The sequence below is a fragment of the Aythya ferina genome (assembly GCF_964211825.1).
Source record: "Aythya ferina genome assembly, chromosome: 8".
NCBI lineage: Eukaryota > Metazoa > Chordata > Aves > Anseriformes > Anatidae > Aythya > Aythya ferina.
This window is the reverse complement of record NC_140304.1, coordinates 18,835,584-18,860,036: the sequence shown is the minus strand read 5'-3', so window position 1 is coordinate 18,860,036 and position 24,453 is coordinate 18,835,584. Positions and strand designations below refer to the sequence as shown.

General features: G+C 39.5%; 1 protein-coding gene and 1 long non-coding RNA gene across 3 annotated transcripts; one reads left to right on the top strand and one right to left on the bottom strand.

Annotated features, from left to right (window-relative positions):
* The first annotated feature begins 521 nt into the window (after nt 1-521).
* On the top strand, nt 522-3,287 carry LOC311440551. Its single transcript, XR_014695461.1, has 3 exons — nt 522-759; nt 1,956-2,258; nt 2,810-3,287. It is a non-coding gene; the product is annotated as an uncharacterized lncRNA (long non-coding RNA).
* On the bottom strand, nt 1,802-24,076 carry LOC311440545 (vitellogenin-2-like). 2 transcript variants are annotated; one of them, XM_084527589.1, is made up of 35 exons: nt 23,682-24,076; nt 23,547-23,567; nt 23,290-23,441; nt 21,611-21,862; nt 20,833-20,994; nt 20,597-20,745; nt 20,202-20,352; nt 19,938-20,095; nt 19,686-19,851; nt 18,992-19,117; nt 18,420-18,638; nt 17,829-18,046; nt 17,571-17,668; nt 16,874-16,998; nt 16,650-16,751; nt 15,884-16,003; nt 15,608-15,797; nt 13,931-14,024; nt 13,631-13,816; nt 13,015-13,159; nt 12,674-12,896; nt 12,411-12,586; nt 11,392-12,051; nt 10,871-10,921; nt 9,915-10,004; nt 8,818-9,030; nt 8,584-8,726; nt 8,058-8,196; nt 7,203-7,338; nt 6,561-6,747; nt 6,141-6,232; nt 4,874-4,971; nt 3,999-4,158; nt 2,922-3,083; nt 1,802-2,083 (listed from the first exon to the last, which is right to left on the bottom strand). In XM_084527589.1, the coding sequence occupies exons 1-35, from the start codon at nt 23,749-23,751 to the stop codon at nt 1,965-1,967; spliced, it is 5,553 nt and encodes a 1,850-aa protein (XP_084383715.1). In that variant the 5' UTR covers nt 23,752-24,076; the 3' UTR covers nt 1,802-1,964. The 2 variants fall into 2 exon arrangements, with proteins under 2 accessions (XP_084383715.1, XP_084383716.1); XM_084527590.1 differs by having other exon boundaries at nt 23,894-24,076.
* Between the last annotated feature and the right edge of the window lie 377 nt (nt 24,077-24,453).

Sequence of the window (24,453 nt, the reverse complement as noted above, 5' to 3'; positions counted from 1 at the left end):
CACCTTACCTCATCTTTGTAGAACCGAATCCTTTAATTTTTCTGGGCCATTTCTTCAGTCTGTCAAGTACAATTTCATCTCCCATTCTGTCCCCCAAACATATTCACACCCCTTCACAGTTCATATTTCTCCAGAAAAAATAGCCTGATTAAAAGGAGGGGGGGGGGGGGGAGGGGGAAAGAAAAAAAGAAAAAAGAAACAACACAACAAAACAAACAAACAAACAAACAAAAAAAAAGTAAGACAACTTTGAGGTAATGACCAATTTTGCTGTGCCCAGGAGTGGCCCTGGACAGCATTTCCCCAGAGCTCTGCTCGACGTCTGCAGTGTCAGGTAAAGAGACAGAGGCAGGACGAGGCCATGGCCTCCCACGAGCCATGCTCCATCCCTGGCTGGGAACCAGGGAGCCAGCCAGCCAGCCTGGTGCTGAGCCCCGGGTCCTGCTGGCTGCGGCCTTGGTCAAGTCCATGCTTCCACGAGTGTTACAAGCCTCAGTAAATCCTGCAGCTTGGAGGGAAGGCACCTCACAGCATTACTGCCACCGCCCATGAGTGACAACGTTTGAACTGTGTCTGCCTCTCATGCCTTTCAGTTTCCTTTCAGTTCTAACGACATTACCTTTCCAAACTATAAAATGCATACACATGCATACGCTTGAAGGTGCCAAAGCTGCAGGGGAAAGCAAAATGGCACAATTCTTACAGAACTTTCTCAGATCTTTTACCCAACAATCAACTCTATGCTCCACATGTTCACTGGTAAGCGCCATTTTGTCTTCATTGCTGCTGATTTTTTAAGAATTGAGTTACTTGCTCTCTTTTAGTTAATTTACTGAAGAGTTACATTTTTAACACCTCAGTAGGATCATATTCTGCTTTGCTTAACAGAGTTCAATGTAGAAGCAAATGTGGTCAGTTGTAAAAATGGCTGGCTATGCACGTATGAATTGGGAGAACACTAATGAGTTAGGACTGATAAATATAAAAGGGAACAATGCTATTTCTATTGAAATAGTGCAATAATCCTGATGACTTAAGCTACTAAGGAGCTTACTGACATCAGTGGTTGTGTCTGCACTGCCTCTTGAGGTGGTTCTCTCACAGAAAACCCACCCAGTGTGCACATTCAGCCTGCCAGCACGGCCCCAGGGTCACACATGAAACACTAACCTGGGACATAGGGCTGGAAGCCCCCAGGCACCCTCTGGCACTCAGGACAGAGGAGCACGTCTGTCCCCGTGACCACGCAAACCTGCTGCGGGTGGGCATCACACCCAGGGGCTGTTTGGAGACCCCCTGATTTGTACCAGCTTCTGTGTGGGGAGTCTCAGGAACATATGGTACTCTTGCTTCCCTCAGGGCAGCCTTGTCCAGAGGCCTGAGGTTCAGGCTTATTCCCTGATCCTGCTGTTCCCTATGGCAGCACTGGCTCATCACCTCGTTATTGTGGAGCACCCCATTGTGCTGCTGCAGCAGAGGATGCTGCATCACTCAGAGCTGATCAGTTCCCGCTGTGGTGCACACCAGAGAAGAAAGCAGTGGGGGAAACAAGCAGGAGCCTGGCATGCAGCTTCTGCTGCTCAACCTAACACATACCCCGGTGGGGCCAGACACAGACACTTGCCTGATGCATGTCTACACAGATGGCTGTCACAGACTCAAGAAGTCTACGAAATGCAGGTCAAAGAGAAGCAATGTGGATTTCCTCTTTCTACATCCAGTGAAATAAAAAAGCCTTCATCAATCTTTCCATGCATGTATTTATTACGAAATCAGATATTTATAAGCAATTAGAACCGCTTCTACAATAATAAAGTTTAATACTTTAAATTACTTAGGAAAATTCCACACATCTTTAAGTATTTAATTTAGTATTTCTATTGTTTCTTAAGACAAGTCTTCTTAGACCACACAGTAAGAACATTAAAATGTTTCTGTTTTCTCCTGCGCTGCAGTGTACAGCTTCATGTACTGCATTCTTCATTTTCACATGAACATGCTGTGTGTGCATCAACAGTATCCTGCATATCTTCTGACTTCTGGTCGAATTTCATCTGTTTGTCAGTCATGCTAGTAGCTGAATCTGATGGTGAATAAGAAATGAAAAGTAAATAGTACACTTCAGAAGCAGTTTTGCAAGATACAGCATTTATCTTGCACTAGTCATTGATTACACCAGGCTTGGCTTCTCCTAGCTGTTACACATATTTCTATCTGACTAACTCAAGCAGAGATGTTCAAGGAAATCCACTTAAGTAGTAAGTAATTTCTACATTGATAACTACTCTTCCATGCAGAGTTTTATTAATAATACATTTAGGAAAGGATATTGTGGCCTTGAAGGAAACAGACATGAACCTATCATCTCTGTAATCTATATCCACCTAATCTGATCTCTTAATATCTACTATGTACTTATGAAAGAGACATACTCCAGTATTTCTGTACATGGGGGCAGGAATCCTGTCCACACCTATCCATCTATTGCCCAAATCAGCTGAGGGAAATAGGATTATTTCCCAAAGGCAGAGATATATAAAATTATAAAAGATGAGGACCCCTGTTTCAGGGTTCTGTATATAAACCTGAATCACCACATGCTTCAGGACGCAGGTTTTCTGCAGAATCACAATGTTGAGCGTGCTCTTACCCTGCCCTCACTCTGTTAGATCAAAGCTCCATGAAGGGGCATCCAGTTTAGATTTTAAATGCAACAATCTTTTATTGTTGCATTTAATTAATTTCTGTAAAATTACAGAAAAAACATCTGTATGTCACTAAAGAAAGTTTTACTTATTAATGAAAACAGGTAAAGGTCTTCAGTCAGACCAATCCCATGTCTCAAGTGTAATAACTGATGAGTCAAGGCACCATCTGGGCTTTTGTGCAGCTCCAATTCAGCAAGATTTCTGTTGACTTACCAGCTGGAAGACAGTGGAAACCAACAGTTACTGGAGTCGTCTGGGTGACGGAGCATCCTTTCCTACAGCGTAGCACAGGCTCCGTAGAGTAGCACTTGGACTCTGTACCCGCAAGCTGAACTGTCTTTTCAAGTTTCACAAATGAACGATGCAGTTTACAAGCTGCAACAGAATCACTGATGGTAGTTTACATTCTTATGTACAACATCTTCACATCTCCCCAGACTGACCCATCTGCCAATGATGTTTCACATTAGCAACCAAATTGTGTCTATAAAAATTGTATGTTGTTCATAAGTAAAGCAGCACCACTGACTGATAAGCTTTTCAAATTGGCTAATTAGATATGGAGCTACAAAAAGTTAATTTCCAGTGTAAGTGGTTTAATTTCTAGATTAGGATGTAGAAACATAGTCTGATATACATTCCAATAAACATTTTGCAAAGTAAACTGGCTCACATTCAAAAGCTTTGAGTATTCATCAGTGGAAAGAAAGGGGGTATTTCTGAACAAATAAAAATAATCAATAAAGATTTACACCATTACCATTGTTATTCAGACTCAAAACTGCTACAGAGAGCAAGCAAAAATCATTGCTGCCAGCCAGTAATACCAGTCTCATTTTGGTTTCCCAGGACAAGCAGTTAGAAGCATGTGAGAAGCTAAACAAACCACAATTTATTCCTGACTATAAGCTTTATTCTCTAAAATTTCAGCAATTTCTTCCATAGGCTGAATGGAAACACAGTGTAGTTGCTACCGACTGTGTGAATTTTATTGTGTACATGGCCATGTAATGCATATATATCTAAAGCAAGTTTGGTGCCCAGTATTCTTTACAGAGACACACAGAAGAGTAACCGTTATTGTACAGCTAAACATGTAAAAGTCATCTCCAGGTAGCAAGTAAGTCCTTCCCATCAGGTTTACAAAAAGCAACATGCTCGTTTTCCTACTTCCACTATGGTATGCTGTTGCATCATAACCTCAGCTGAGGGAATGGAGTACCACATAAGATCCTAATCTACTGAAACTACTGCAGTGATACTATATTAAATGCATTACAGCTTGCATACCTCCTCTACAAGGCGTTTCTTCCAAAATCCAAGAATGACCAAAAGTCACAGCATCTTTAGCTAGATATCCATTGGGCATCCGATATTCCTGTTCACATTCTGCATCATATTTTCCACACATTCCACATGTTTTCCCTGCCATCCATAAAGCAACTTGAATCTTCAAGAAAAAAAAGTTAAAAGCGTTTCAAATTAACAAACAAATGAACAAAATCACTATGTAGTAGAGTTTTTCTATATAGATGCAGTCCAGTATAAGTTAATGCACAAACATTTAAAATGCTTGCTTTCTTTGCTGAGAATTAAAAAGCTTCTCACAACAGATGCCAAACTCCCATGACACTGGTGTCTAACTGTATTAGAGCCTTTAAAATCTACTCTGCCTGTCTAGAGTATTAAGTTATTAATAGTCCAGACTATTAATATGCTGAAGTTTTTGTGTGATGGATGTTTTCCCAGTAGGCGATGGATACAGTATGATAATATTGTTTTCTTATATTTCTGTTTCACATTTTTTCTAGTACAGCCTTTAAAACATAGACAAGAGTTGAAAACTCTTTCTTTTTTTTTTTTTTTTTTTCTTGCAAATGTGCTGCTGACTCAGTCTGTGCATACTCACAGGCCCATTTTCCAGCACACACCTGTACTATAGGGATAAGGAATTACCGTTGGTGAAAGATTCTCAGATCTCCTGTTCAGGAATAAAGAGCAGCACTCTGCAATGCTGGCTGAAGTATCTTCTTAGTTTTGTTTTTTGGGGGGCTCTGGACAAATTTGGCTTTGCCACTATAACACTCTTGCACTCATACACAAATTTAATGGAATCTTAACAGAAATTTCTCAACATCAAAACTTATGAAGAGGAAGAACTTTACCATGAATGTGTGCCCATCAAAGTATAATCTATCAATGCCATAGGCTGGGGCAACAAGTACAAGGCCTTGCTTTTCACTGTGGATTCCCAAAGAAGCACCTAGAAAAAAAAAAAAAAAAGGAATAAAAAGAATCAAAGCCCACCAAAACCAACACTAAAACAAACCCAATCTATCTTCTTTAAGAAAAAGTTGCTGTCATGTTTTCAAAATGCTCTTTTGCCTCTTTTGCTTTAAATTCCTCATTTGTTCTCAAGAAGCAAAAAAGATAGAAAAACAATACAGAAAAGTGTATATATAGAAAATAGCTGTATGTAAAAAGTTGGAAAACAATTTAATTATCACAGATTTATTATTTCTCTTTGGGTTATTAGCATATCATATTTATTTCTAGAAACAATTACAGAGCTACCTATATCATCTGTGCAGTTCTGCACATAATACAAGGCCCTGACTATATTATATAGGAGTAAGAAAACACAGAAAACAACATGATTGTCACTGGAGCCATTTTTAGCATAATTATCACTTACGAAGTGCATAATAATTAGGACAGAGCTCAGCACTGGCAGATGCTAACCCAGTTTCAGCAAGATTTAGCCTGATTTGAATACTACAGATATACAGTCAGGAAACACCTGCATTATATTTTGCCCCTGACTGCACTGTACAGAATGAGGCAAGGTCCTCCTGTGTCCTTTCACAGAAAAAATATTCCTGCTTTGAGAGAAGAAAGCAGGCTATTTTTTCTGTATACACACAGTAGTCCATATTTATTTATTCCTGCTTTGAGAGAAGAAAGCAGGCTATTTTTTCTGTATACACACAGTAGTCCATATTTATTCCTAGCAGATTTCAGAATGCTAACTGAATTTATACCTACAAATCAAAATAGGAAAGCCTATTATATATAAGGGTGGTGAATTTTAGAAAAGCTTTACTTCAAAAAGTTTTACCAAGCGAGGCTTTATAGTATATCTGATACAATTCTTAAATTTGTAACTCCAATGGGAGCCACAGTGATGTATGAAGCGGTGGTTATATTTTGCTCAGTTTGGCTACTTCAGGAGTTCTACATTCTAATCTGTCTTTATAAATATTCACATGCAACTAAGTGAAATTCTTAAATAATAATCTTACAGCAAAAGGTGTAAATAGTCAGTGAACACAAACTGGGGAAATCTTTGTTAGATATTTTTTTGTCTTCTCTTTCTTTCTTTCTCCTAACATATACATGAAAATGAAACAAAACAGATTCTGCATCACCTACCAGCAGATATGAGTGAAACATTTGTTGAGGGGCTTTCAACCCCGTCCACCAGCAGTTTCAGCTGTCCGTTTGCAGGATGCATATCAATTTCGCTGTTAAGAAGAAGAGCATTCATACCCTGTTTGTACCACATTCATAAACATAGATTGACAAAATGATTTTACTGCTTTCTAAATATCACTGGTCAAAACATGAACTCATTTCAACTGCTTAAATTACTTCAGAGGTATTCTTGTCACCTAAAATGCAGGATGACGTCACAGGAATCACATTCAATACGTATGGAAAGTAAATAAGGAAAATGCTGAAATCTCATGTGCTGCAGAACAATGTCAGTATAGCTTAGATCTAAGCTTCTCCCCTGTTAAATGTGGACAGTGTAGTCCCTCACAATCCCAGCATCTGGCAGGAGTTACTTACTGGCTGCCAAGCTTGATGTTGATGGCTTTAAGGTTCATAGCTTCTTCAGCATTCCTCATCATCACCAGGAACTTAAGGTCAGGGCTACAATCCTGAGCCAAGATGTGATAGCAGTTTGCTGGCATCGTGTAGTTAAACCGGACTTCATTAAAGGTTGTGATCTTGTTGTGCGAAACTGAGCAGCGAGCTGTTTAAATAGAAAGCCAGTGAATATTTGCTTTGCCATAAAAGAAACTCATTAAATGGAATGTTTTATTTTTAGTGCTATATTATTCTAGCTTTATATTTCTTTTTTACTATGCGATATTTTTATATGGATTACAGGGGCTTTTGCCTACCAAGAAAAAAAAAAAAAAAGGCATGAAAAATATAGTCTATCTAACAAAATAATTGCCAGAAATTTATATGTTACCAGGTCAGATAATTGTCAACCTTGATTTTCCTGAAATGTCCTTGCTGATTTCTGTACTACAAGCACAATATTCTCTACCAATTGAATCATCCCTGCATTATTACAGTCTATTTCTTAATTAACCGGAGACAAATAATGCCAGAAAAAAAAAAAAAAAAAAAAAAAAGAAGATTTTCAAGTCATTCCAGAGACTGAAGATGTCCTGCTTCCAAACCAGATTAAATCCCAACCTTTCAAATTCTCAAGCACTGCAGAGGGGGCTTCAGCAAAGACATTCCAGATTGGAGGCTGCAGCTCTGAAGCTGGTATCCTTGGACCTACAGGGAGTGGCAGGGGAAGTCTCATGGCTTTTTCATAGAGGATCATCTAAAAAGGAATTCAAAGAACAGTCAAAACACGCTTGTGATGGGTATTCACAGCAAACAGCTAAAATAGCCTTTTCTCCTATTTTGAAATTGATTTCAGTCTGTTCTACCTTGGCTGACAAAGAATTTATATAAACACAAATCATCTGACTCACTGTCCACGAGTTTTTTGCTTCTGCTTTTTGGTTCTGTTTTCTCTCGTGGTGTGTGTCATTCAGATAGCATTTTGGAGAGAATGAATTACTTCCCGTCAAAGGTGGTTTGGGGAACACTTATGGAGTACTAGAGATGGAAATGCACTTCTTCATGAGTACCCATTTTTTTGCATGAGCAAAATCACTCTATGAATATATATGTGTGAATATATATATATATATATTCACACACATATATATGAATATATATATGTGTGTGAATAATATATATATAATATATATAATAATAATAATATATATATATATAATATATATATATATAATAATATATATATATGAATATATATATATATATATACACACACACAAAAGGTCAAAAATAAACAAAAGCTGTTTTCATCATTTACACCCAAACTGAGGCTTACTTTACTTAACTTTTCTTTCTCAGAATTCACCCAATGTAATTTAAAAAAATAAATAAATCTCATTTTTCTACCAGGAAAAAAAAAAAAAACGAAAAGGAAAAAAAGAGAGAGAGAGAGTGAGGATAATGTTTCATATTTACGTCAGGAAGCTTGATAACAACATCACATGTCCTTGGAGAAGTTAGAGCTACGACCAGCCTGGCTTGTCGAGAAGGATTCTTGTCCATTCTCTCAGAGAACCCCAGCATAAATGCAGCCCCAGGGACAAAATTGTAAAACCTTCAAAAATTCAAGAGAGAAAGATCTGGTGAAACAGTGAGGCAAAAAGAGGTACATCCAAACCCATCTGCCTCACATCTATGTGTAAGTGGCATATTCAGGATCATTGTTTGTGTCCCCATAACCATTCTCTGCTTTACTGATCAAGTGTTCACTGAAAGGAAGAATCTGTTCCTCAGTTTTCAGTAATTTTGTCCAGCATGAGGAATTACTGAACATTACTACAGGATGGCTATGATCTCCCATTCAACTTTTATGTCCAAAGACAGTACTCAGGCAGATCACAGAATTTAAAATAGCTGGTACTTTAACCACTAGAATTGCATGGGTGGATGCTGATTTTTCACAGTTGAACAATATCATAAATGAGTGAGACTAAAACCTCACCATTCTGCCATTGATCTGACACTTGAAGGAACCTTAGGCCACTCCAATTTCACTTGTACAGCGGGGTGGCCAGCAAACCGCCCAGTTACCAGCTCGGTAGAAACCTTGTAGTCCTGGCAATTCCGGCCCCATTTCAGGTAACCCTACAGTGGAGAAATGGTCTGTTTTTAAACACATGGAACACGATTTTCCTGTGATGCATATAACTGTATATAACTATTTTTTGAGCCTTACCACTGCCTTGTGAGCATTGAGGACTGAAGCATCAGCACAGAGCTTCCACTTGCTTGAATCTGTGAGGTTTGACACAAATACCTGCATCCGGGGCCTGATGGAATCGATATCAGCATACACCACGAGCTGGAGGCCTCCTGTCTTCTTATTGTTACTAACGCCATTCAGAAAAACAGCTAACACTGGTGTTTTGACATCACCCAAAAATTTAGGCTAAGAAGAAGGGGAACAAAGTATGCAAAGAATGTCATTATAAAGGAGTTACTATGGAACATTTTAGATGCAAGATCTGGATGGATAAATAAAAAATAAAAAACTGAACTGCAAATATATACCAGCATATGTACCATACCTATAGATGCCTATAAATTCTCCTGCACATGTCTTAGCGTGCATGTGCCTCTGCAAGCACAGATGGATTTTATCACTGTATTTGACATGAGCCAAAATTTGTGCCTTTTACTGAGCTGATACCATGGAAATGTTCATAACATTATGATACAGTAATGCCTATATGATTTAGGCTTTATTGTTAACACCCGTATATTTGCCCATGAATAATAAAAAAAAAAAAAAGTTGTTAAATGTAACTAACATCAGCTGTCAGTTGTATTCACCAATCTTTCTCACAATACCATCCACCAGCAGCTGTCCCTCTCTTTACCTGCCTGGTTGGTCTGCTGGCTTTCACCTCACACTTCAGCTGTGGGCTCTGTGGGACAAGCAGGTGCCTGAACAACACCTCAACACTAAATATAACCTGGTACATTTCTTCATTAAGAACCCCTCCCCTTGACAGCAGGACCATAAGCATGCTATGACTTGCAATTCCTTCACTGCATTACTCCCCAGGCAGCAAGCCTGCATGCATCAGTCTGGGTGCTGGTGAGGAGCCAAGGTGATACACGCCATCTCTGGAGAGTGCCTTCTTCTGATGCTCCTCTTAGCCTTGGTCACTACTACCAACGCCTTGGCACTGCACCACTTCAACTTCCCTCCTCATTGCAAGATTGTCCTAGCTGTACAATTACTGCAAATGCAGGGCCAATCTGCCATTTTTCCAAACTGTCAAAAACCCTAAAAATGATGCAACTAACCCGGGAAGCAGCTCGGGATGTGTCACGACTGGATCTTGTAGAGGAATATGTGCTGCTGTATTGGTCAGCTGGGAGTTTCCTTTTTGGGAACTGCAAGAAGAAAATACGTCATGAAAATACATTAAGGAGGTAATGTAAAAACCACAGTTGAGGAAATTGCACCAGAAGGTGCTGCAGAATATTATCTGTCATGACACTTATTAGTGATAAACTTGCATTCCAACACTGAGCAGCTCAATGACTTGCAATATAATATGCTTCATTCTGCTTAATATATGCTCTGAAAAATCTTGTTTAGTCAAGTATATGTGACCTCTCAGAAGAGACAAATAAGGAACACATCTAGATGAGAATTCCCCTTTGTGCAAAAGCAAGGAACCAGATCAAGCCAAACGGAACCAGCCTCTTGTTTCAATACAAAAGATCAGAACTGATTCATTTTATATCTGGAAGGGCCTGATCACCTGGAGGATATACTGAATGAACCAAATGACTGGAAAGGATAAAATGAATAGAGACACACAGCCAAATGTTCTACTTTTCAAGGAACACTCAAAACAATTTCACTGCCCCTGGCTGTATCATACCCTAGTGAGGTATCTTCTGCTGAACTAAAGTACCATAAATTAAGATATCCTCCCACATTTGTCAACACACCTACCCCAGTGTGTGTCAACAATTATTCCAACCCAAGACACCAAACGATCAAAGCCAGGCAAATGTCCCAAGCTTTGGTAGAGGCTTTGTGTCTACTTTGCAGAACCACAAATGGCATCATGCACACAACACAAAGGAGTATCTTTTTGAGTCTCAGAAGAACCATCATGGTCAATTTAGTGTTCTAAATGTTATCAGTACTGTAATTTTCCTCAACAAAGACAACAAGTAGTCTTTAAGGTTTTTCATTTGACTCACGACAGATTGCAAACTTAATTTACTGAAGAAAGAAAACTCACCTCTTGTCTATGTGCTGATCTAAAGCGGTACTGATAAATCTCATGACCTCCCTTTGAAAATAACAAGAACAAGATGAAAAGCCTCAGAAGAAAATAAATGCTGCAATTACGTTGAAATCTGAGCACTGGGAACTAAGTAAGAATTTTACTAATTATCATTCATGCATAGTTCTGTATGCTTAGTCACAAGCGCATAATGCGAGACTTGAAATACTTTATATAAAGCATTAATGTTCCTACTGCAAAATTAAGACAGAAACAGTGTGTATTGACAGAAAGCAGTAAATTGGCCAAAAATGCTTCCCTGCCTATAACAAAAGTTTCAGCAGTCTTGTGACTTTTGAGATGTTTCAAAGGAGTCATCTGACCAACAATTGCAGGTGTGTTAGCAGAACAGATTTTGAAATTTTATGTTGCTAAAATTTACTGTGTCAACTCATAATTTGATGCAAAGCCAACTGCCATCAGGATTGTGATTCACAAATATTAGCAGCATCAATTTACTGACAAACATGAGTTACCCATATTTTGGAATACACGCCGCTGCTGCTGCTGCTGCTGCCGCCATCTTCCAGATGTCCTGAGTGATGCCCATGGCTGTGGTGACTCACTGACTTACTGCTACTGCTGCTGCTGCTGCTGCTGCCATTCAGATATCTTGAGTGATGCCTATGGCTGTGGTGATTCACTGACTTGCTGCTACTGCTGCTAGTACTACTACTGCTACCTTTGCTGCTGCTGCTGCTGCTCTTGCTGCTACTGCTCTTACTGCTGCTGCTGCTGCTCTTGCTGCTGCTGCTCCTGCTGCTACTACTGCTGCTCCTGCTGCTACTACTGCTGCTGCTACTGCTGCTGCTCCTGCTGCTACTACTGCTGCTCTTGCTGCTGCTACTGCTGCTGCTGCTCCTGCTGCTCTTGCTGCTCCTGCCACTACCACTACTGCTACTGCTCTTGCGGCTTGTGTCTCTGTTTCTAGTTTGCTTTACTTGATCATTGTCATCTTCATCCATGGGCTTTCTATGATCAGGAGAGGAAGCCGATGATGAGGAAGAGGAAAGAGCTGAGGAGGCAGAAGATGAGCTGGAGGGAGTTTTTGCATTGGGGTCTGTCCCAAGCTCTGTTAGCATAGTGTTTTCTTTCTTAGAAGGTCGCTTTTTCTGGTGTCGTGTTTTGTTTGCAACCTGCAGAACAGTTCAAAGGGAAGTGCAAGACAGGGGATACATCTGCTTCTATATTACAAAATAAAATATCCCTGTGTGTCAGATGAAATGCTCACCACAGTCTTTTGGTAAAACTTCCTGGCCTCACTCACCACAGAAGCTGCACTTTTCCCAGCTGATATTTGCCCTGGCATCGAGGACCAGCCCCAGCTGGATGCACCACTTAGATTCAAACCCTGCTGACATGACACAGGCTGACAGTCCCAGCACCCTTCAAACTAGTCCCATTCTCGCTTTCCTGACTCAGTTTTCCACACTAGCCTTCAACCCCTGACTTCATTTATCTGAAAACATCTCCCCCCATGCTCAAAATCTCTTACCTTGAAAACATTGTCAATGCCTAGAATCTTCTTCAGTTTAGCTTGAATGTCCTCGTATGGAGATGTCTCATCCTCTTCCTCAGACTCTGAGTTTACTTCGTGAATTATTTTGGAAGCTGCTCTGGATCCTGCCTGAATCTCCAGCTGAATTTTGTCAATGTCAGCATCTGTTTGAACTGCACAGCAATTGCATGGATGATGTTATACCTCTTCAAATAGTACTAACAAACCTAATAAGAAAAGGTTCGTGCTCAGTACTGTACCTGGCATCAAAACAATTTTAGCTTCATGTTCTCCAATTAATCTGTGCAAATATGTATTTTTTATGAAACTGGCATCTCGTGACCTTCTGAAAAAGCAGAGCTGACAACCAAGACGATGCAGTTTGATGCAAATATCTCGTTTATGTGTTTTTCTTCTGGTGCCATGGAGAAGATCCTCTTGAGAGTCATGGGAATGTTTCCTTGGAATGCTGTCAGGCCCCTGCTGCAGTGGAGATGAGCATGTGAATACCACTGGGAGCATATCATAGGCAAGAATAAAGCTGCAGACAGCAGCACAGAAGGGGTTAATGTTATTATATAAGAAAAAGGGAATAGATTACCATTGTGAAACTTTCCCTGGAAGCTCCCTCTGTTGGATTGAAAGGTTCTTCCACGATATTTGATGAAGAATCTCCTGGGAGAATTGAGGTCTTCTTTTCAACACCCAGTTCTCCTATGTTTCTTGATACAGCAAAAGCCTTATGCCTGTGGAAATATGCACAGAAAATGGCAAATAATTCCAAAGCCATGTTTTTGGATTAAATGAATGATGTCCTGTCAGTGTCACATGACATCACAGAAATATGTTGTTTGAACATAGGAATTGCATACACAACCATATGTAGAAGTATTGTTAAAGACAAGTAAGAGAGAAATATGAGACACATCACTGGAAGTTTCCAAAGTAAGGCAAATTTAAACAAATTTCAAAAACATGAGAGACATGTACTTAAAAATAAAATAAAATGAGAAATTAAAAAAAAAAAAAAGCTCCTAAATAATTTAGGCATCTTGTGACCTTTATTTCCCTTATTTCTATCCCTTGCTTTTTACAGTAAAGTTTATGCTACACACTGAAAAAATCATACTGTATATGTAGAAACCTCCATAAGAGGTCAGTGAATTGTGAACTTCAGGCTACTTTTTGCTGCAGAAAATCATGAAGTAATGAAGTACCTTCCAACCAATATCTCAGTTTCCTCACGGCATGGATTTGTTTCAATCTTAATATTTTTCAATTTCATGTCTATCTTGGCATCAAACTTCATTGGCACTCTCATCTGGACCTTGCCTTGAATTTCAACAGCATGTTGAAAGTATTCTGTGTTGACACCCATTGTTGCGACTGTATGCACATATAAGCTGAAACAGAGCAAGGTGGCTATGTGTAAGACAGGTGTTCTTTTTTTAGCTTGAGGTTCCCCCCTTTCATAAAAGACTTCCATTAATATCTACAGACTTAGAAACCTACCCTACCTTGGGTTTATGTCAGACCGAATCTGCATGGTGGATTCAAGCAACTGAGAAGGTCTAAAATCTCCAGTTAAAGGTGGGGTCATCTTTCCATCAACTGCAACCAACAAAACAACATTTAAAAATGGTAAAACTGAAAGGACTTGAATATAAGCAAGCCACTGTTTTCAGGAAGAGGTAATCTCTTCTGTTAACACAGCTAAAAAGGCTGAAAAACAAGACAGATGAGATCTTTCTCAAGTCCGAAAAATAGAGAAACTGTGCAGAAAACTTGTTCTGTGTTCAAGTGCTTCAGCCCACAAGGATTTTGGTGATCTGCTGCTGGACTTCCTCCAGTCTTGCTGTAAGGACCCCAAAATGAACACAGAACTCCTGGCGCAGCTTCAAATGTGATAAGTAAAGGGAGAAAACTATTTTGGTGCTTGCTCTGCTCTTGCTTTGGCAGCCACGGATGCAGTTGGCCTTCATCACCACAAGGGCACACTGCCAATTCACTATCAGCTTGTCCACCAGGCCTCCCAGGCCCTTTTCTAGAGAGCTGCTGTCTGTCTGGGTGATGCCCAGTCTATATACACTTGCATGGGTTAACCCATCCCAGGTGAAGGACATTTCATGGCCTATGTCAAATTCCAGCACACTTGTGCTGGGCCATCCCTTGGGCCTGTCAGTGTCCCAGGGAATGGCAGCCTGACCCCCAGCGTGGTGACCTCTCCCCACGTTGATCTCATTCGCAGATGTGCCGAGGGTGGCTTCTCTTCCAAAGTTCAGATTGTTAACAGAGACAATGATCAAGTGCTGACAACTGAGGAGCGTTGCTCCTAGCAAGCCACTAATTAGACCCTCATCTGTTAACTGTTTTTTGAGACCAGCAGTCCAGACAGCTGTCACTCACTCTGTAGTCCATCCATCCAGTCCATACCTCCCTACTTTGGCTACAAGGATGTTATTCAAAACAAAACATAAACCAAACCAAACCAAAAAACACCACAGCAAGGAGGTGGGGCGCAGTATCAAAGATGTTATTAAAGCAAACTAACAAAAAACAAGAGCAGCCAAGAGAGTATGCATAGAGAGTGTAAAAAGAGCACGCGTATTTATATTTAATTCTTCACCCTTATGTGGTGTCAGCAGAAGGAAGGGTGACTATCACCTCAATTAAAAGTCTGTAGCACAACCTAGCACAACCATATGATCAGTGAATTCTCTTCATGACAACTCATACTTGCATATTCATTCTGCTAAAACAGAACTCTCGCTTTTCCAAGCCTTCTTCTCTTCCTGTCTTCTCTAATGCTACAGTTAGCTGTTTTTTGATTGTCAGTCATCACAGAATCCTGGTTAGTTTGTGCCTGCTTCCCTCAGGAGCTACTCCCTTCCGCTCATTCCTGCAGTCAGCTCCCCACACAGCATTCATGTCTTCTGGCTTTGAATGCTGTGACCTTTCCCTCTGGTTTCCCAGATTCTCACCTCATTTCCTCTGTCTTCAATGCATTCAAATATGAGGCAGAAATCAACTGTGACCAGCTTCTCTTCAAACATCTTTACTACCTCCCCTCCTGTGTTTCAAAACACTACAAAAATCAGTTTTTCTCTTCTACGTCCTTCTCCAGCCTCTCTCAGCCTGTCCCTCCCAGCCCCTGTTCGGAGCTAGCAAAGCACATTTCATACTCCCCGACTCACCGTTGGCTGCAGCACGTGCCAGGGCAGTGGTGTATGACCCGTATTCCAGCGGCAGGCCGAGGCAGCTGGGAACAATATATCGCAGCTCTCCCATCCACACCGGCTGTGTCCACTGTCCTGAAATGCCATTGCGGATCTGGTTGGCAATTCTCTTCATCGCTGTGTTTCTGTCAGCAGGTTCTACTATCGTCTGCCAGCAAATAGAGATCCAAGAGGTGAGGACATTAAATTACAGTGGTGTCAAATCTTGCAAAGAGAAGTAGTAGCCCCTGGTACCTTCATAGCTTGTTGCAGGACTTCCTTATTGATGTTGACATAGGCTACTTCTTGGCCAAATATTTTCAAGTAGGCCGATATCAAGGGGGTCTCTGTTGGCAGCTCTTTCCATCCCAGCAGCTAGGGAACAGATAAGGAAACAGTCAAAGTTCCTTAATGAAACACTTTATAAATGACAATTTAGCAAGGCGATGAAGACTGTTAATGACAAACCTCCAATTTTCCTTTGCCCCTTGCATTTCTTTACTTTTTTGTTAATAGCTTGGTGTCACTATTTCAGATTTACTCCGTATCATTGAGGTGCCCACAAATAGCCTTCCATCCACAGGTATTCTGGTGAAATAACATTTACTCTAATACAGAGGGTCTGGGACATTTGTACCATTAAACGCAGTTTGAAAGCACAGCACCAGACAGAGAGATCTTCTTGTAAACTAAGCTAGATAAACGAAGGGAGGGAGGAGAAAACCTGCCAGTCATGAGAGATGTTTTGTGCAGCAACATCCACCTTCCTGCTTGCCTCCCTGTTCCTGCAGTCATACCTGAGGTGGGGAGGAAGCAGGGCAGCAGTAAAATTGGTGAAAGCTATCATAGACTTTACAGGAGTAATATCTTCTGCAGTCCCACTGCAAATCCCTCTCTCACCGAGATATTCAAGCTGGCTGCTACATGGGTAACACCCTCCGAGACGGGCTTAACTACTATGACAAGCCTCATTAAATACCACTTCATATAACTCAGACATTACATTACTGAAACCACCTACAGTTTTTCCAAGCTCCTTTATCTTCTTGTACGTAGGATATTCAGCAAACGGAATATTTCGCTTCATTATAACATCTGTGAGGCCTTCCACTCGGACACCAACCTACCAAAACAGCATGAGAAGGAGTGGTCTGAAACATACTTACAGAGTGGAAACTTAGTAGTGAAATTTTTAATATGAAATTCGCTTTATTTGTTTTATTATTGATTTAAGTAAATATTTACCTCCACCAAATCAGCCACTGAACCTGCAGAATTTGCCATCAACTTGGAAATTATTGCTGATGGGAACATTGTTCCTGGGCTGTTCATAACAAAGACATCGCCAGCAACACCAACTCTATAGTTATCTGTGGTAGAAGTAAACAAAAGACACATCTTTTTTTAACCTTCTGCTTAGCATTCGAGATTGTATTTCTGCATCTTTTTCAATTACTGACTTTAAGATATGTCATGACATAAGCTTTAATTGTATAGGCTCGATTTAATAAATGGTTACTCCTATATTTTTAAATATGTGACTGTTGCATTTAATCCAATTTCTTTTTCCAATGCAGCATCTTTTACAGTATTACAGGAGGCTGTAACAGCAGGGAAATGAAATGAGAGATCATTTAACTGACATGAAGTATGCTAAATACACATTACTGCAGCAAAAGAGGAAAGCTTCCACCATAATTTTTGAGAAGAAAGAGATCAATTTTTCAGGAAGAAATAAACTAATTGTTTCAGAAACTAAACTTATCAAGTATCTTACTGAATCTCTTTTTGCATCCAGCAGCAGTGTTAAAGGAAAGAACTTTCCTAGACATAACTCGCACAGGGACTGGCAATGTTGTACATGTATTTTTCCAAAGGACTTAGTATCTCTTAAGAGATTTCTGAAGTGAAAATTTCCCAGTCACTGAAATGTTTTACTCACCAAAGTAACCACCAACACGAATGACCTTGCTGTACCGATAGCTCAGCCTGTCCAGTTTGGGGGCCAGCAGCTTAAGGGCAATATTGCAAGCTGAAGATCTGAACAAAATAAGAAAGGTAATAATATCCAGAAATAAACTGCACTCCACCAGAATATGAAACTGAATTCAATTTGTTAGCATATGCATGATTACTAACAAGAATATAGCAGAATATATTATCTGCAGAAAAAACACACTTTATTCCTGTCTCTACTTACATGTTGTACATATACGGTAATCTGCTCTTCGACAAAGCCTTCATGTGGGAATACACAAAACTGGCCACTTGCAAACTGCTCTCCTTCATCACCACATTAGCTATCGTTGTTATTAAGGGAAGTGCAGGCCTTGTCTCAAAGATAACAGCACAAGCCATCATTCGCACTTCAGGGAGAAGTGACTGGTCTGCAAGGATCTGGATGAGATATCCCTGCACCTGTAGAGAGGTAATACATCATTGAGAATTACCAATAATTTAGACTTTTTTTGCAGAATGGATCTACATATAACCCTTCACTGTCCCTGCAGAAAAGCTTCCCAATCTGGTTTACTGTATCATTCCATATTGTTTTATTAACACAACTGAATGGGGCCACATGAGAACAGCCCCAAGAAGGGATGGCACTGATCTGAAATAAATGTCCACATATCAAAAAAACATCAGCATGGCTTTTTGCATTCAGAGGCTGACATTCAGAGATCAGTGAATAAAATTGGAAGAAACAACTGTAGATAATACAACAGATTTGTTCTTTGGAGTAATCCAACTGACACAGTGAATGTGCTTTACTATTTTAGGTGGTACTTACAGTTCTGGGGTCCTTCCAAGCTATTTTTCTCAAGGCCATGATGGCATCAATCTGAATGTGGGTTGGGATATCAGAAGCACTGGATGAAGATATGGGAAGGAACTTCAGGATGCGCTTTAAGCTGGCTGGTTCTCCCATGTTACCGATGCACTTCAGAGCTAATTTCATTTTGTCTTCACGGCCCTTGCTGATTGCTTCATCTGCCAGGTCATGGACAGGCTATGGAAGAATCACAGTTCAACCTTTTCTGCCTAATGTATACATTGGCCACAATAATCTCTTTAGACACTAAAAAGCCTATCACAATAAAGCAAATTGTTTTAATACAGGTATTCAGTGATGGCTGAGAAAAAAAAAAAAAGGATGGGAAAACTGTTTTCATTTATCATCTACATTAGTAAAATGATTAATTGCTGTTGTTCTGAAGGAGAGCTATGAAATATATTTGTCCAATTGATTGTTAATAGTCAATTGAAACATGTATAGCTGACATTTTCATACTGTAGCTGAAAAGAGTTAAACTAAAGCACATTAATAAGCTACTAAGAAGAATCTGAGAAAAAGACACGTACCTGAAGAGCTTCTTTAGGACATGCTGATGTCTGAGAACAGTATCTATTGACCACAGAACTGTATCCCAAGCAGGCAACTTGTTGAAGCATTGGACTTCTCTGAATTCTAGAGCTGGTCATTAAATCCTGAAGGAAATTTTTAAAACAAAATGTATATCAATTATGCATTTTTACTTAACATTCTTTTTTTCCTATTTAAGAAGAGGAATACTGACTAGAGATGGTGAGAATCCTGCCCAGAATAAATGCTTACACTAATCATAGTGTCAAAATATCTAGGGTTTGTATTAGCATTTTAACTTGTGGCTCTTTCTGGTTTATAGGAATATTTTGCAATTAAAAGAGCTATTTAAATGATGTAACACACAAGCCACCATTTATGTTTCAGAAGTAAGAAATAACATGCACAAAGGTTTGTCTGTAGACAGCATGAGACATGACTCCAGCAAACTAAAATGGGAATTATTCTCAGAAGTTGTTAAGGGAGAAAGACTTTTATATTACTGTAGCAAAACAGAAACATACTCTTCTCACATATAGATAATGCCAAAAGAAATTCACAGATGATGATTTGTACAAAATCGTTATACATGAGGGGAGAATCTTCTTTATAATAAACTTTGTAACCAATGGATGTCATCAATTATCATTCCTTCTGTTATCCAATAGGAAAGATTCATGTGGATTTACTCACTGCTGCTATTGGAAGAGTGTGTTCATCAACTTTCATTAAATGGAAAGCCAAAGAAACAGTTAGAAGAGTCTGAATGTAGTTAAGTTCATCATTGCGAATTCTGGTCTTAATGAATTTTAGTGCTTCTGTGGTGCCACTTGCAGAAACTGCACTCAGTAGCCATCGCCTGCAAGTAGGTTAGAAAAAGTCCTTAATTTTAGCTCTCAATTCTCAAAAAAGTAAAGTTCCTTAGAAAATCGTACACATAAATACCTGTAACGAGGTTTGTCTGAAACTTGTCTCCAGATAGACTCAAGAGTGTCAGCACTTGCTATTCGGCAGAGCTGGACAAGTTCTAGGAATCTTTGTGGAACATCATCATGGAAATCTTGTTGGTTATTCAGGACTATGTGCTGCAGTGTTTCTACTACCTGAACAACAAGAGAAAGTGAACACATAGTTAATTCCTTTGGTACTTCTGATCGTATTTCAGGAGGAATCGTAGGAAAGCAATTCGAAGACTTAAAAATTCTGTACCCGTTGCTCGGGGTTTTTCGTTTTGACTAGCTGAAGGGGCATCTGTGGCAGTACGTCTGGGAACTGGTAGCGAAGGCTTCCATAGCTCTGCATGGGAATGTCTGGGGCGCTCCCCCGCTCACTTCTCACTTCCAGCAAGGTAAGCTGTTGTCTGTCAAGAGACAGAGAGGAACGAAAAAGTGTCAGATAAGGAGTGAATTACCTCTCTCTTTTTCTCTCCCCCCATCTGCCTCATCTGTTTGTTGGTTTGATGATACTGAGACATTAGCTCTTTTAGTCTTTACTGATTTTTCCAATCACAGTAAAATCTTACAGTTTTCTAATGGATAAAGTCCTCAGATTGGTATAAACAGTTGTTATTCTTGCTTTGAGAGGCAGCCCCACAGCCTGCCTACCTTGCTTCCATGACAGCAACCCCAGTAGGTTCACTGAATGGCGAGATCTGATACACCTGCTGCGACGCAACCTCTGTGATCAGGGTGCCACCGTCCAACTGCTTGAGCTTGTAGGAGAAGGCCGCAGTCCCTTTTACCAGCCTTTCTTTCTAGAGAAGGACAGAGAGACCCGAATAGTAAGTGGGGACAGAACGGCCGTGCTTGTTGTGAGGAAGGTCTTTTCACGTCTCACATACCATCGTGTCGACAGGACAGGGATAGATGTAAGCCATTCCAATGCTCTTCTTCACCTTCTCCTGGCAATTATTTTGGTCTACAGTTTTGGTAACAGACACTCGGCTATTCTTCCTGTCTTCCTGGATGACATACCTTGTATGGCAAACACCTCCAATTCCAGACTGTATAGATGAGAAGAGATAACAAGACTTCCTAATTATAGCAGGATTTCACCACATGAGAGGAAGCTTTACTGCTTCTGAAGGAGCAGTAGGAGAGTAAATATATTCTGAACAATGTTTTGGGTAAGGATAAACAATGTTTTGGGTAAGGATAAACAATGTTTGGATAAGAATATACTGAATAATGTTTTGAAACCTGTTAACTTTACTCACTAGTTACCCTATTGAACTAAAAAACTGAACAGAAATGGATATTTTAAACTCAGTCAAAGAACTGAGAAAAAGTAATCAATTAATTAATATCAACAATGAACAAATAAATGGATCAAATAGCTGTATCAGGGAAGCAATATAACAAATACATTCATAGCTAATACTTCCTTTTTCTTAAAAGTATTACATTTTACATAAAGCAATTCTACAAATGTCTTTAAAAGATCCAGCAAAAGTAATTCCTTCAACACATACACACACATTTTCTTTCTTGTGAATGAAAATCAACTTTTTTCTTGACAGATGGCTGAAAATAGATTAAAATAAACAGGAACATGGAGGAAGTGCACCTAAACAGAACACATCCTTTCAATAAAGTAGTTTTAGAATGGGAAAAACAAACCTCTTGCAATTCATAGACATTCTGTGATTTTTTAATGGTTATCTGCATCATGTTCAGGATTCCTCTCACTATGTTAACACACGTATCAGGGCAGTCTTCTGGGGCATAAATGTTTCCGATCCGTCCAGTACTGTATTCAAATTTGAAAGGCCGGCTGAAACATGATGAGACCATTTGTGTGATTTTGGAAGATCTAGTGAATGGATCCCTGGGCCAGACTCCATTGTATTCCTCCACTTGTGGGGAGCGGACCTGAGAGGAATTTTAAGAAGGACATTTATATGAATAGAATTACTTCGGTACTAAATATGTAAACAGATTGGAAGAAATTAACATAGTGACTAGTTATATACTCTTTCCTTCCAAATATAGGCTTAGATAGCCATACAGCAGTTGATTCTTCCATCTCTTGCTTAGCCCATCCAAGTCCAAGGTGCAAAGCAGTGTTCTTTTGTAGTACAGAAGCAATTAACATACCCCCATTATCTCTCAGGAAGATTTTAAACATCAACTATATAGGTAAAAATATTATTCAAAAAAGTTATAAAAATAGATTCAAATAAATTTATCCCTATTTTTCAGCCTTAAATTAAAATAGCTGTACCAGGTTCTGCTTTAGATTAAATCTATCATAAAAAGGTAAAATCATTCTATTTATTTTAAAGTCTTAGAATGTTTCATTTTAATTCCCCCCCTCCCAAAATGCTTGTTGCTTTGACTAAGCTACTGGTCATATTTGATAGTTGTGAATTGCTTAAAACAACTCATTTGTTTGTTTCTTCATAATTAGAAATGTGTTTATAAACCTTTTATTCCCCATACAGCACCATACAAATCAGAAGCAATTTCACTAGTTTTGGGAAGGTCACTGCTAATTCAGGTGTCTCTCCAAGCACAGCCTGGTATGCACAACGTAACAATTTCAGGATGAGGACTATGATGAGAAATACAATTCCTAGCTTATCGTTTTGACATCTTGTTTTCATTAATGAAACAAGATCTACTGCTCTGCTAAAGCTCTTGTCATTAAACTCTGTGCCCAGAAAGATGCTCTTCTTTGTAAATAAATTAAACAGACAAAATATTTGTCTTAAATGTTTATTTTGGACATGTCAAAACCCATCTCTAAGAGGTATGCTTTCACATGTACAGATCTTTTCTTGCATTATTCAGACACTAATAATTGCTACGTGCTACTTTTTGATGCCTTTTTTTTTTTTTTTTTTTTTTTTTTTCCCCTGAGTGTGTAAACATAATCTACACTTATTAATTGCCTGCATGACCATGATTTTACCTACCCAAGTCCAGGCTCCCCACCAAAGTTGGAAACATTTGTTGAGAATTGAATTGAATCTTAAAATCAGAGCATACTTGAGTGCCTTGAATTACGGTTAAACATTTTCTAACAGAACTCCTGATTTTGGCACCTCTATTTCTGATAGTAAGTCATGAGAAGCACCTGCTATGAACAATTTTCACAACAAGCACCTGTAAGCGATTGGATGCTAAATCACTCCTCATTTAACTTCAGTTTGCAGATCATTCTCTGAAATCTACAGTGCTAAGTCTCTAGGTCTGTACCCTACATCTTTCTTAGAACACAAGTGAGCAAAATGCAATGAAATGAACGTGATTTGCACCTCAGTATTGACTGGTATGTTTGGAACAAGATGTGATACCTTGAGGAGGTAAGTGTTCTCTGATAGTCCACTGATCTCTAGCTTGCTGCTCAAGCGCACACCAGCTTTTGCCAAACTTCTTTCTTGAAGACCATTCAACATAAAGCCTTCATAGCTGTACAGGTAACTCTTTCTGCTACTGAATCCTGGGTCTGTGGGAAATAACAGCCATTTTCACAATAGCTGCAAGCACGTTCTAATAAATAGTCATCATAACAAAATCACTGATAAAAGCTTATAGACAGAAATTCACTTACCGATATCAAACTTCTGGCTACCTGCAAAAATAGATGGAAAACCACGTAAGTAACATTTAGTCTAAACCTAATTGTTTTCAGTGAACCCAAAAAAATTCCAGGAAAGAGGATTGAAGAAGGGACGTGTACGCTTACCTACAAGGGTGAGCACTAGGGCTAGTATGATTCCCCTCATAGTGAAGGTGAATGGGGCTCTGCCAGGCATGGCGAGACTTTTATGGAAGAATGCTCAGGAACACGTGGTTGCATTCTGCTGAATTCTCAAGTTTTTTATCAGTTTGTGTAAACACTTCCCTTTTTGCAATCGTACCTTTTCTTCACACAGAAAAATGAAAATCAAGCCATACCTTGGTATCCCGCTGTTGTTTGTTTGTTTGTATAAAACTTTTGTTGGATTTTCCAAAAGTTTCCACTTATCTTATTAAAAAATTCTTACTAGGTCACTTGCAATAAATTTACAATAGACATGTTACTTGATTCCTAGACTGAGCCATGGCTGGCTGCTGGTACGTGGTCCTGCCACAGGTGAGATTGATTTTGCCCAGGTTATGTTGACCTGGCACCTGACACAAGCTGTTATCTAACTGATAGTAACCCAATTAACAAAGTAGAGTCAGCTTCATATACGTTGACTGTGTCCTCTCTCTTTCCTCAGCTTTGGTTTATGGCCACCCCTGTGGACAGGAGACAAGGGTAGATAAACCCTTGCTATTCTTATATATACATATGCACCAAAGCACGCTTAACATCCAACTGAGAAAAAAAATAAAAATCTGTTTAAATCACAGGACCAATGTGTCCTTTCAGCTCCGGTCACACTGACCAGGAATATTTTTTAAATGAATGAAGGTTTCATAAGCATTCTGTAAATAGTTTGTCTTCCAAGGTAAACGACAGCTAAACGTGA